This window comes from Schistocerca piceifrons, chromosome 5 (genome assembly GCF_021461385.2).
Source record: "Schistocerca piceifrons isolate TAMUIC-IGC-003096 chromosome 5, iqSchPice1.1, whole genome shotgun sequence".
Classification (NCBI taxonomy): domain Eukaryota; kingdom Metazoa; phylum Arthropoda; class Insecta; order Orthoptera; family Acrididae; genus Schistocerca; species Schistocerca piceifrons.
The window spans coordinates 118,244,041-118,256,410 of record NC_060142.1 but is presented as its reverse complement, the minus strand read 5'-3'; the positions used below and the strand labels follow the sequence as shown (position 1 = coordinate 118,256,410).

The window sequence follows — 12,370 nt, the reverse complement described above, 5'->3', positions numbered from 1 at the left end:
TCCACTGGGCTGTCTTACAACGAAATCTGAGAGGGGCGGAGGGCGGAGGGGGAGCGATGGAGAGTTTACCCTTGTGAGTGAACAATACGCGGATGGGGTCTGCACCTGCAGTCTGCTGACTTTAACCCGTATAAGTTATGCGCTCATCAGTGTGTCGGATGACGTTTCAGGGCGTGACTTCCTCAAGACACCCTCCACAATATCTTTTTTTTTTTTTTTTTCGTATGGCTGCGGATTTGACAGATATTCTAACAAACCGTGAAAGCGATTTACGCTGGAAAAAAATTATTTTCGATCATGGCCATCAGATGCAGATACCGTGTCGTGAATGCAAAAAGAAGACGTATAGAAATGTTTCCATGTGTAATTTATTAGGAACGGGATGTGGGGAAAAAAGTCAAGCGAGTGACACAGGCATTATGTTGATTTTATTATGAACCACACCTTACACCTTACACCGGAGGCGTCGACGAGATGCTGTACGGGAAGTTTGTTATCATCGAGTATAGAATTAAGTGTCAGGAAGTCGTTTCTGTATTTGCATGGAGTGTAGCCACGTATGAAAGTTAAATGTGAAGATAAATAGTTTAGACAAGAGGGGAATAGAAGCTTTCGAAATGTGGTGCTACAGAAGAATGCTGAAGATTATATGGGTAGATCGCATAACTAATGAGGAAGTATTGAATAGAATTGGGGAGAAGAGAAATTTCTGGCACAACTTGACCAGAAGGAGGGATCGGTTGGTCGGATATATTCTGAGGCATCAAGGGATCACCAGTTTAGTACTGGAGGGCAGCGTGGAGGATAAAAAGCCGGCCGCGGTGGTCTCGCGGTTCTAGGCGCGCAGTCCGGAGCCGCGCGACTGCTACGGTCGCAGGTTCAAATCCTGCCTCGGGCATGGATGTGTGTGCTGTCCTTAGGTTAGTTAGGTTCAAGTAGTTCTAAGTTCTAGGGGACTGATGACCACAGCTGTTAAGTCCCATAGTGCTCAGAGCCATTTGAACCATTTGAACCATTTGAGGATAAAAATCGCAGAGGGAGACGAAGAGATGAATATACCAAACAGAGTCAGACGGATGTAGGTTGTAGTAGGTATTGGGAGATGAAGAAGCTGAAAGTGTTGTTAATAAAAATTCTCTATTTAAACTAGACTGAACTGCATGTGACTGCTTTAGTCTTTAATAAAACTTGCATCTGACTGCGTATTTAACTGAACTGAACTTTATCTGACTGCATGAAAATATTGTTGGAAAATTAATACTCAAAATACACATCTGACTGCATGAAAGTTTAGTGGTAAAAATAAATGAAAATCACCAACCTGCATCTGACTGTGTCTATGGACTTAGCTCGTGCACTCCTTCCCGTTTAGCCGATAATAAAACATATATTCAACTCAGCCGTAGTGCAATGGCATAAAATTGTCATTCTAGATAACTTTACTCATTTTGACCCTGTTTGTTACTTAATAAAAATTCTGTCCTGATCTGAGTAATTTGCCAACTGTGCAATGGCATATAGATTATTTTACTCTGATAAATGAAATTATTAGCTTTACTCATGGGAACTTTACTTTAATGTACCTTTTGGTTCAAAATGCAAGCACAGGGTGCGGAGAACGACATAAGGTGTGAGATGAAACTCTAATTTTATCTAAAAAATATTTATTGTTCAAACTTTTAAGGCACATGTGAAAAACTAAAAAAAAAAAAAAACCTTCTATAGCATGGATTTACGAGAAAGATTCACAAAACGCTTATTGCATCAACAATGGGATTTCTATCTAGCTTTTAGACACTATTTAACCAAAGAAAACCTATTTTATTAATTATTCTTTCTAGTTTCCCCAGGTATGTGTCGAGTTTCGCTCAATATATAGCTTATTATGTGCGTAGTGCCAATTCTTACTTTGATGCTGTCACGACCCGGCTGCCTCCTGCAGGCATCTAGCTCCGACTCGAAACACGTCTACTGTCTCTGCGCATCTCCTCACCACTACTCAAACTTTTACCGCGTGCACCTAGCTCTGTTAGCTGTCAAAGATCTTACTACTCGAAGATGTACTACTCGTCCAACCTTGAGGTTGGGAACTATCGACATTTTTCACTGGCTCTATCCTGATCGAATCTCAGCACATACCTTTCAAAGCTTGCACAGAATAGAGTAGTATGGAGAGCTGCATCAAACCAGTCTCTGGACTGAAGACCACAACAACAAAAACGAAAATTACAGTCCGCAATGGGCGTCTGTGGTTAGGTGCACCTTCATTACAGCCTCCCAGTATGAGTGTGACAGCAGTTACAGGTACATGTGGTACTCACGTCGTCCTTCTCTGGGACCCATCGGGCCAACAGCCCCCACAGCACGCCGAAGCCAACACCACCGAGAATGGAGGCGGGGCCCTGTGTGATGCGGAACGCCAGACCACCTGCAACATGGCGTCCGTACACCTGTACTTGGCAGAATACAGTCCGACGAATGTCGTGTAAGAAAGGAAAAGTTGTGATTCTTCAAGTTTTGCCGGCGTACCGAATATTCTACGAGGTTTCGGGATTGCAGCCGGATCATGTTGACTTCTTGCCACAATATTTCGGCTGGCAACCGTCCAGGCATCTTCAGGTGAGTGTCAGCCAAGGATACTCACCTGAAGATGGCTGGACGGTTGCCAGCCGAAATATTGTGGCAAGCAGTCAACATGATCCGGCTGCAATTCCTAAACCTCATAAAATAAAATAAAAGTTGTTTTCACGTCTGGGAGCGACAAACAAGAACACTTAAACCTATTTCATCTGTAATCGAAATTAGAATCCACTAATTGGCTATCCATCCGCCTGATTGTCAATTTCAAACCAATTCATCGCAGCAGTATAGAATATGAAAATTAGTTGTTGTAGTTATACACTGAAGCGCCAAAGATACTGATATAGGCATGCATATTCAACTACAGAGATATGTAAACAGGCAGAATACGGCGCTGCGGTAGGAAACGCCTATATGAGACAAGTGTCTGGGCAGTTGTTAGATCGGTTACTGCTCAAACAAGTGCAGGTTATCAAGACTTAAGTCAGTTTGAACGTCGTGTTATAGTTGGCGCACGAGCAATGGGACACAGCATCTCCGGGGTAGCGATGAAAAGGGGATTTTCCCGTACGACTGTCTCACGGGTGTACCGTGAATGTCAGGAATCCGGTAAAACATCAAATCTCCGACATGGCTGCGGCCGGAAAAACATCCTGCAGCGATGACTGAAGAGCATCATTCAGTGTGGCAGAAGTGCAACCCTTCCGCAAATTGCTGCAGATTTCATTGCTGCGTCATCAAGTGTCAGCGCGCGTACCATTCAAAGAAACATCATCGATATGGGCTTTCGGAGCCGAAGACCCACTCGTGTACACTTGATGACTGCACGACACAAAGCTTTACGCCTCGCCTAGGCCCGTCAACACCGACATTGGAGTACTGATGGCTGCAAACATGTTGCCTGGTCGAACGAGTCTCGTTTCATGTTGTATCGAGTGGATGGACGTGTACGGGTATTGAGACAACCTCATGAATCCGTGGACCCTGCGTGTCAACAGGGGACTGATGAAGCTGGTGGAGGCTCTGTAATGGTGTAGGGCGTGTGCATTTTGAGTGATATGGAACCGCTGATAGTCTAGATACGACTCCGACAGGTGACACGTACATAAGCATCCTGTCTGGTCACCTGTATCCATTCATGTCCACTGTGCACTCCGACAGACTTCGGCAATTCCAGCAGGACAATGCGACACCCCACACATCCAGAATTGCTACAGAGTGGCTCCAGGAATACTCTTCTGAGCGTAAACACTTCCGCTGGCCGCCAAAGTCCACAGACGTGAACATCATTGAGCATATCTGGGACGCCTTGCAACGTGCTCTTCAGAAGAGATCTCCACCCCCTCGTACTCTTAGACAGCCCTTGCAGGATTCATGGTGTCAGTTCCCTCCACCACTCAGACATTAAACGAGTGCATGCCAGGTCGTGTTGCGGCACATCTGCGTGCTCACGGGGGCCCTACACGATATTAAACAGGTGTACCACTTTCTTTCGCTCTTCAGTGTATATTTGCATACCATCACTATGGGTAGTTTTTTTTGTTATTCCATTGGGATGAAAGCACTTTTCCTTCTCTACATGCAGTCATTTCTCTTTACCAGACTCTTGTTTCTCAAACTAATTAGCATAACCTTTCTTAACTTCGTTGACAATTGCACTGTACGGTTTGAATCTACAGATTTTCGTTAGGAGGTCTATCACTTAAAAAGCGGTGTAATTATTGATTATTGGTATACAATATTCTTCATTGTGGATAACGATAATTGTCACATGAGTGCATGGACGACGACGTTGAAAATCTGGTGGTAAGTGTGGTTAAAATGGTTAACCATTTACAAACCTTCACTAATACGGGAAAAAACATGGGAGATATACAGGGTGTTTCAAAAATGACCGGTATATTTGAAACGGCAATAAAAACTAAACGAGCAGCGATAGAAATACACCGTTTGTTGCAATATGCTTGGGACAACAGTACATTTTCAGGCAGACAAACTTTCGAAATTACAGTAGTTACAATTTTCAACAACAGATGGCGCTGCGGTCTGGGAAACTCTATAGTACGATATTTTCCACATATCCACCATGTGTAGCAATAATATGGCGTAGTTTCTGAATGAAATTACCCGAAACCTTTGACAACGTGTCTGACGAAATGGCTTCACATGCAGATGAGATGTACTGCTTCAGCTGTTCAATTGTTTCTGGATTCTGGCGGTACACCTGGTCTTTCAAATGTCCCCACAGAAAGAAGTCACAGGGGTTCATGTCTGGCGAACAGGGAGGCCAATCCACGCCGCCTCCTGTATGTTTCGGATAGCCCAAAGCAATCACACGATCATCGAAATATTCATTCAGGAAATTAAAGACGTCGGCCGTGCGATGGGGCCGGGCACCATCTTGCATAAACCACGAGGTGTTCGCAGTGTCGTCTAAGGCAGTTTGTACCGCCACAAATTCACGAAGAATGTCCAGATAGCGTGATGCAGTAATCGTTTCGGATCTGAAAAATGGGCCAATGATTCCTTTGGAAGAAATGGCAGCCCAGACCAGTACTTTTTGAGGATGCAGGGACGATGGGACTGCAACATGGGGCTTTTCGGTTCCCCATATGCGCCAGTTCTGTTTACTGACGAAGCTGTCCAGGTAAAAATAAGCTTCGTCAGTAAACCAAATGCTGCCCACATGCATATCGCCGTCATCAATCCTGTGCACTATATCGTTAGCGAATGTCTCTCGTGCAGCAATGGTAGCGGCGCTGAGGTGTTGCCACGTTTGAATTTTGTGTGGATAGAGGTGTAAACTCTGGCGCATGAGACGATACGTGGACGTTGGCGTCATTTGGACCACAGCTGCAACACGGCGAACGGAAACCCGAGGCCGCTGTTGGATCACCTGCTGCACTAGCTGCGCGTTGCCCTCTGTGGTTGCCGTACGCGGTCGCCCTACCTTTCCAGCACGTTCATCCGTCACGTTCCCAGTCCGTTGAAATTTTTCAAACAGATCCTTTATTGTATCGCTTTTCGGTCCTTTGGTTACATTAAACCTCAGTTGAAAACTTCGTCTTGTTGCAACAACACTGTGTTCTAGGCGCTGGAATTTCAACACCAGAAAAATCCTCTGTTCTAAGGAATAAACCATGTTGTCTACAGCACACTTGCACGTTGTGAACAGCACACGCTTACAGCAGAAAGACGACGTACAGAATGGCGCACCCACAGACTGCGTTGTCTTCTATATCTTTCACATCACTTGCAGCGCCATCTGTTGTTGAAAATTGTAACTACTGTAATTTCGAAAGTTTGTCTGCCTGAAAATGTACTGTTGTCCCAAGCATATGTATTTCTATCGCTGCTCGTTTAGTTTTTATTGCCGTTTCAAATATACCGATCGATTTTGAAACACCCTGTACATACGGCAACAAGCACACGCCGCCGGCAGCTGTGGCCGAGCGGTTCTAGGCGCTTCAGTCCGGAACCGCGCTGCTGCTACGCTCGCAGTTTCGAATCCTGCGATCCTGCCATTCTTTAAGTTGTGCTCTTAGATTCCTGTCAGACCACACGCTCGGAAATCTCTACATTTCAGAAAAAATGGTGAATTATTTGTAACAAGAAAAAGTACAAAAGTCACTGTCAGTTGGTTCATGCACAGCAATTTCATCTTTCATTTGTTAAACATATGGAAGTCACGAAATCGAAGATACTCATTACTGAGCAAAGCACGCTCTTACGTGTAAATAACAACGAATATTTCAGAAAAATGCTTAACTTCGACGATTAACGGAGTCTCAGAATGTGCTACAAACAGAAAGTGGAAAAAATATTTTCGTACCCAGCGGTATGCGAACCTACGACCTTTCACACAGCAGTCTGTTGCCTTACCCACTTTTTTTCGTTGATCTCAATTTTTTGTTGTATTTGTTTGGGGTGGATGTCCCACGACAGCCATTGAAGTTCGTCTTTGATACATTCAGTCAGTTTTCTTTTTATAACACACGGCACCTAACCCTGTGACCGAACACGCTGAGCTACCGTACCGGCTTCCACTGGGCTACTAGAACTCGCATGCCTTCTGCACTTTGCCGGCCGCGGTGGTCTCGCGGTTCTAGGCGCGCAGTCCGGAACCGTGCGACTGCTACGGTCGCAGGTTCGAATCCTGCCTCGGGCATGGATGTCTGTGATGTCCTTAGGTTAGTTAGGTTTAAGTAGTTCTAAGTTCTAGGGGACTGATGACCACAGCAGTTGAGTCCCATAGTGCTCAGAGCCAGAGAGCCTTCTGCACTTTATTCCACATAATTCCAGTCAACAGAGACGCAGACTGACTTCATTGCCAAGTGATGCGGCAGTAAGCCGTAAATGCCTGAAATTTTGAAAGATTTCCTCTTTCATGCTACACAAAATTGCTTTGCATTGTTACTTTAAAGTTTTAAACGCGTTGCGATAATTAATACATAAACTATTTGCGGAAAAAAGTATGCGAAGTCACTAGTAATTTCAGCTCACACTCATGCTATATATGTACACAGAGCCGACCTTTTGAAATTTAATGATTTTTTAAACTCCTAACTACATAACAATACATATTTACATAATAATAACAAGTATTTTGTAAGAATATTGACCGTAACTGTTTTTTTATGTTACAATCATTCACAGTAACAACAGTATTTTGTAAGAATATTGACCAAAACTGTTGTTTTATGTTACAATCATTCACAGTAACAACAATACAAAACCATGTTTCTAACAAAGGAAAATTGTAGGTTATGAACTCCCAGGCGCATCCTGGTGATTCTTCAGTAACACAATCACTAAATCTGAAGCTAAAACCGCTCAATATGTCTAAGATAAGGAATTCTAGATGTAAATAAATCACCCCGAACCGAACGAGAGGGCCATACCGAAATCTAAAACATCTCGGTACCGAATGAGATTTTCACTCTGCAGCGGAGTGTGCGCTGATATGAAACTTCCTGGCAGATTTAAACTATGTGCCGGACCGAGACTCGAACTCGGGACCTTTGCCTTTCGCGCGAGACTCTAACTCGGGACCTTCGCCTTTCGCGGGCAAGTGCTCTACCATCTGAGCTACCCAAGCACGACTCAAGACACGTACTCACATCTTCACAGAAGTTTCTGTGAAGTTTGTATGGTAGGAGATAAGGTACTGAGAGAAGTGAAGCTGTGAGGACGGGTGGTGAGTCGTGCTTGGGTAGCTCAGATGGTAGAGCACTTGCCCGCGAAAGGCGAAGGTCCCGAGTTCGAATCTCAGTCCGGCACACAGTTTTAATCTGCCACGAAGTTCCTCTCGGTACAGTTGTCGAAAAATCTGCGCGAGTACGATCGTTAACAGGCCTGAGAAGCTTACAGAATAGCAACTTCGGATAAAGAACCGAAAATGACATCACTACCAAGGCTAACCTACTGCACCGATCGGTATGAACGATACAGATTAGCGCCACAGCGAGTGCTTTCCAGGTTAAATGTGCCGGTAAAGCTGTTGCCCCCTATCATCGCTGAGTCGAGATTCGCTCAATGCACAGCATAAAACGTACCCTCTTTATCGTACCTGACTATACTCGAGACAGCTTTTCTTTTGACCCACGTGAAACAAAATCCAATGTTGTTCCAGCAAACATGGAAGAATACGTAGAGCAGGGCTTCACAACATACGTGCTCGCAGAGCAAGCTGTGAGCAGCAAGGCGCGAGCAAGAAGCAGCGCGTGCACGCTACCCCCACTACCAGACCAGAGCGGAGAGTGGGGAAAGTCACGTGGGGCACACAACAGCTGCCGCCAGTCAATGCAAATCCGCGGCCACCTGCAGGGATGTCACTCACGAATTATTACTGCGACAAATGAAACAAATAAAGGAGAATGTACACATGCCACATAATTTTATTAGCTTAGTGTATGCCTCTACATTCGCATTAATTTGCGAACTGTTACACAATAAAAGGTGACACTGAAGTGTGGGATTCTCGGTTATCTTGCACTTTTTGCCCTTTACAATTGCGTGTATGTTCAGAGTAATTGTTCTTGTGCATTTTAGGCACAGCGTGCAGTTTAAATTTCGATCAGACAATGCGTTTCTCAAATGGCTCTGAGCACCATGGGATTCAACTGCTGTGGTCATAAGTCCCCCGCGTTTCTCAGGCGCGTCTTGTCACATTTCATTGCAGAGAACAGTTGTTCACAAACATACGTGGAACCGAACATTGATATCATTGTAGCCGCCAGTTTGTGCGAAACGAGGAAATCTATCCTGAGGGAAGTGTCTGTAGAATTCCAAAATGTTTTTCTTGTTCTGAAAGTTGTCTCTGTATTCTCTGTCACACTGCAGGTCAATAATTTCTTGCTGCAGCTCAGGACGAATCTCTTAAATATGGAGAGAACAGATCAAAATCACTGTCTAGTGCTGTCAGATCTTGAAAGCGCTGATCAACTAAACTATGTGAATGACGTTCACAGTCTTTGTGGACATCTTGCATGGATGATAATTTAGGAAAATGAGCTAGGTTTCCTGTTTCCAGCTGACTCACCCAAAGTGTCAATTTCATTTTAAAAGCTCGTATTCGATCTATGAAATGAGTGATTAGCAGATCTTTACCTTGTAGTAAAATGTTCAAAGCATCCAGATGGCTAGTTAAATCCGCTAAGAACGCGAGATCACATTCAAACGTGCGCGCGCATTTCCCCTCCCTCCCCTCCCTCCCTACTCCGCGACCTTGCACCTGCTCGCGAGCACGTGCCTGAGCAGACGCGAGTACTCGCGCTCAAAACCGGCCAGTTGTTAAGTCCTGAGTCGTAGAGTAATGTTTACATGAGAGTTGCGCTTATGATGGACGGAGTATACGAGCGACCTGGATAAAGATACAGAATCACCGGCGTACCTTCCGAAAAGATGACGCTGAGGATGACGCCGAAGATGGCGACAGAGGCGCCGTCGTCGATGGCGGAGACGGCGATGATGAGCGTGGGGATGGCCTTGGCGGCCCCGTAGCCGCGAGCACGGAGTCGCAGCAGGCTGGGCACCACCACGGCAGGCGCCACCGCCGACACAGCGCTCCTGTCAACAGGGGCGCCACACGTCACCACCGCAGAACGCGCAGGTGTCCGCTACTGTACACTCCACACTAGAGATGGGTCGAACTCGTTCATTCCAGTGAACTACTTCATTCATTTCACCCTTTGCCGTGAAGCGTTCAAATGAAGTAGTTCATTCGTGAAGTACGGAAGCCTGTCAAAGTTGCCCAGTTCGCCGCTCAGCCGCTGCTACGCTCGCTTCGCCTCGCTCGTACAATCAAGCTTCGTAATACTTCATAATTTTACCAACAGATGGCCGAACTATGCAGTAACGTGCACGCAACGTTTTGCGCTCTTACAGCGTCTGAGTTAACTTTAATAGAGCATGGTCGAAGTGGACAAAGGAAAGATAAACACAGAAGCCTGTCACATATAAAGAAGGTATTACATTTAATCTTGCTCGAAATTTCCTCATGAAGCGTCCAAAAAAGTCTTTATCTGCCAAATGAAATATTATTTGTTGTATTCATGAACTGAAAAATAGGGCTACCAACGAAATGCAGTCCAATTTTATGTTCCTTGTAAAATTTAATCCAAAATAGAATGAGTACGTTTACCACTGTCACAGTCTATATACCTACGTTAAGTAATTATTCAGACGTTTTCCTTTAGATTTTATTTTTGTTGAGAATAATAACCCTCCAGATTCAAAACGTAAACTGTCACCTGTAGTCATTGGTACGACTTCAGGTAAAATCCCTCTTTCAGTGTTATTAACAAACCTTTTATTTTCATGTTGGCTGTGCGTGCTCACACAGCAAGCCCCTTCGTTTATATCTTTAATATTCATTTGTCTGCAAGCGCTGCCAACGGTAGGCTACCCGTAGACGCGAAGTATAACTGCACAAATAGTCAGGGGTAATGATGTCAGCACTGCAGGTAACAGCTGACGCTGCCTTCCCCTCGCCCCTCACCGCCCAACCCCATGTAAACCTATCGTTCCCCACAAACCCCGCGCGATTCGTCGACTGGCAGCAGAGGGAGGACTGAAGTGAAGGGAGGATGAGTGACGTAGCGCCGATGTAATGGGAGAGGGAGAGGGGAAGAGAGGGAGTGAACTAGAAAAAAGTGTGGAGTGTGCTATCTGTGAAGAGTTTGAAGTACCAGTTCATTGAAATTGAGTGGTTGGTTCACACTTCACGGAAGTGAAGCGTTCGTTTGAACGACTCATTCACGAGCTCCCCATCACTACTCCACACACTGTGCTAGCCAGCTCGCAGTATGGCGCTTACACCACCGCTGCCATCGATGCTAAACTGAGATGGCGAAAAGCATGCTGAGGTACTAAAAAGAAAGAAGGTGCAATAAATATTGTCGTGCCTCAAGAGTGCTCCACTGTCATCTCCTAATACATGCTGACATAAGTTTTTCATATCCTTGAAAGCGTTAGTACACTTTTCAATTTCTTTATTTGCTCTTCAACTGTATCTTCCTTCTTCACTACAATTTGGACCAAAAAGATTTTGTGACTACTTTTTCTTGTCCAGTACGAATTCCTTCAATGTCTCTATTTCTGTTTAAAGTGAGTCCTCGAATCCCACAAAGAAACTCTAGTTTGTCTTGTAGTGTCTCAGTTCTGTGTAATCTGACAAGCACTTTTTGCTGTAGGTATCTTTTGTAAGATGATAAAGAGGTAGATGTACAATTACAGCTTGATGCTTGGAAGGAAATAATGAAAAGATATGAATTAAAATTAAATAAAGATGAGAGTGAAGTAATGGTATTTGGAAGAGAGAAAGGGATAAACGCAAATATTACCATTGATGGAGAACCCCTCAATGTGGTTACAGAAGAGAGGCAATTTCTACCAAGCAATGAAACACTTGAAGTTTCAGAAAAAGCAAAACTCCTTATGTATAAAAATTATTACTTCCCTATTGTCACCTATGGTGGAGAAACATGGACAATGACAGAAAGGGACTGGAGCAGACTGCAAGCAGGCGAAATGAAATTTCTCAGAGCAGTTAAGGGAAAAACAAGAATGGACAGAGTAAGGAATGTAGAGATTAGAAAGGACATTAAACAAGAAAGTATGAGAGAAGAAATTGAAAAAAAGAGATTAAGATGGTATGGGCATGTTAAGAGGATGCATGAACAGAGACTCCCCAAAATTATGGAAGAACTAAAGATGGATGGGAAAAGACCTAGAGGGCGCCCAAGAACACGGTGGAAAATGGGAGTGAAAGGAGAGGTGTGACCCGGCAGCAAGTGGAGGAAGAAAAGTGGTGGGAGGACCGAGCCAATGGAAATGACTCGTCAGCAGCCAGACCCGGAAGTAGCTGCAGCGGGATTCGGATATAGATAGATAGATAGATAGACTGAAGGCTGCTTCCATTTTGTATCTAACATTTACCAGACCATTTTCCTGAATAGTTTCTCCTAAATATTTTAGATGAGAAACGTTCTCTATTTTCCCATCAATGGAATTTAAAAAAGATACCTAGTAGACGGTGAAATATGGCTTCGGCATGTTGGTACTTGGTTCATTAGCTCCTTCTCCTGTGTTCTTCCTTGTTAGGCACTGCAGCCTTCATCTGGTTTGCTTTAGTCTATGGCCCAAGGAGACCATGTCAGTTTAAAGTGGATTCATGTGTGAATTTCTAATTACAATGACAAGTATTATTTGCGCCAAACAACGGAGAAATGTGCAGCACAGTGTGAGATAAAGTTAGAATCATCATGCTAGTGACTCTGTCGTAACAGAA

General features: G+C 44.4%; 1 protein-coding gene across 1 annotated transcript in view; it reads right to left on the bottom strand.

Moving 5' to 3' along the window:
* Positions 1-12,370, bottom strand: part of LOC124798783 (sodium/hydrogen exchanger 9B2-like) — a 139,994-nt gene that overhangs the window by 35,507 nt on the left and 92,117 nt on the right. The window contains exons 7-8 of the mRNA XM_047262313.1: positions 9,473-9,648; positions 2,322-2,428 (exon numbers count right to left, since the gene is read on the bottom strand). Coding sequence (XP_047118269.1) covers positions 2,322-2,428; positions 9,473-9,648 — 283 coding nt within the window. The remainder of the gene's footprint in view (positions 1-2,321; positions 2,429-9,472; positions 9,649-12,370) is intronic.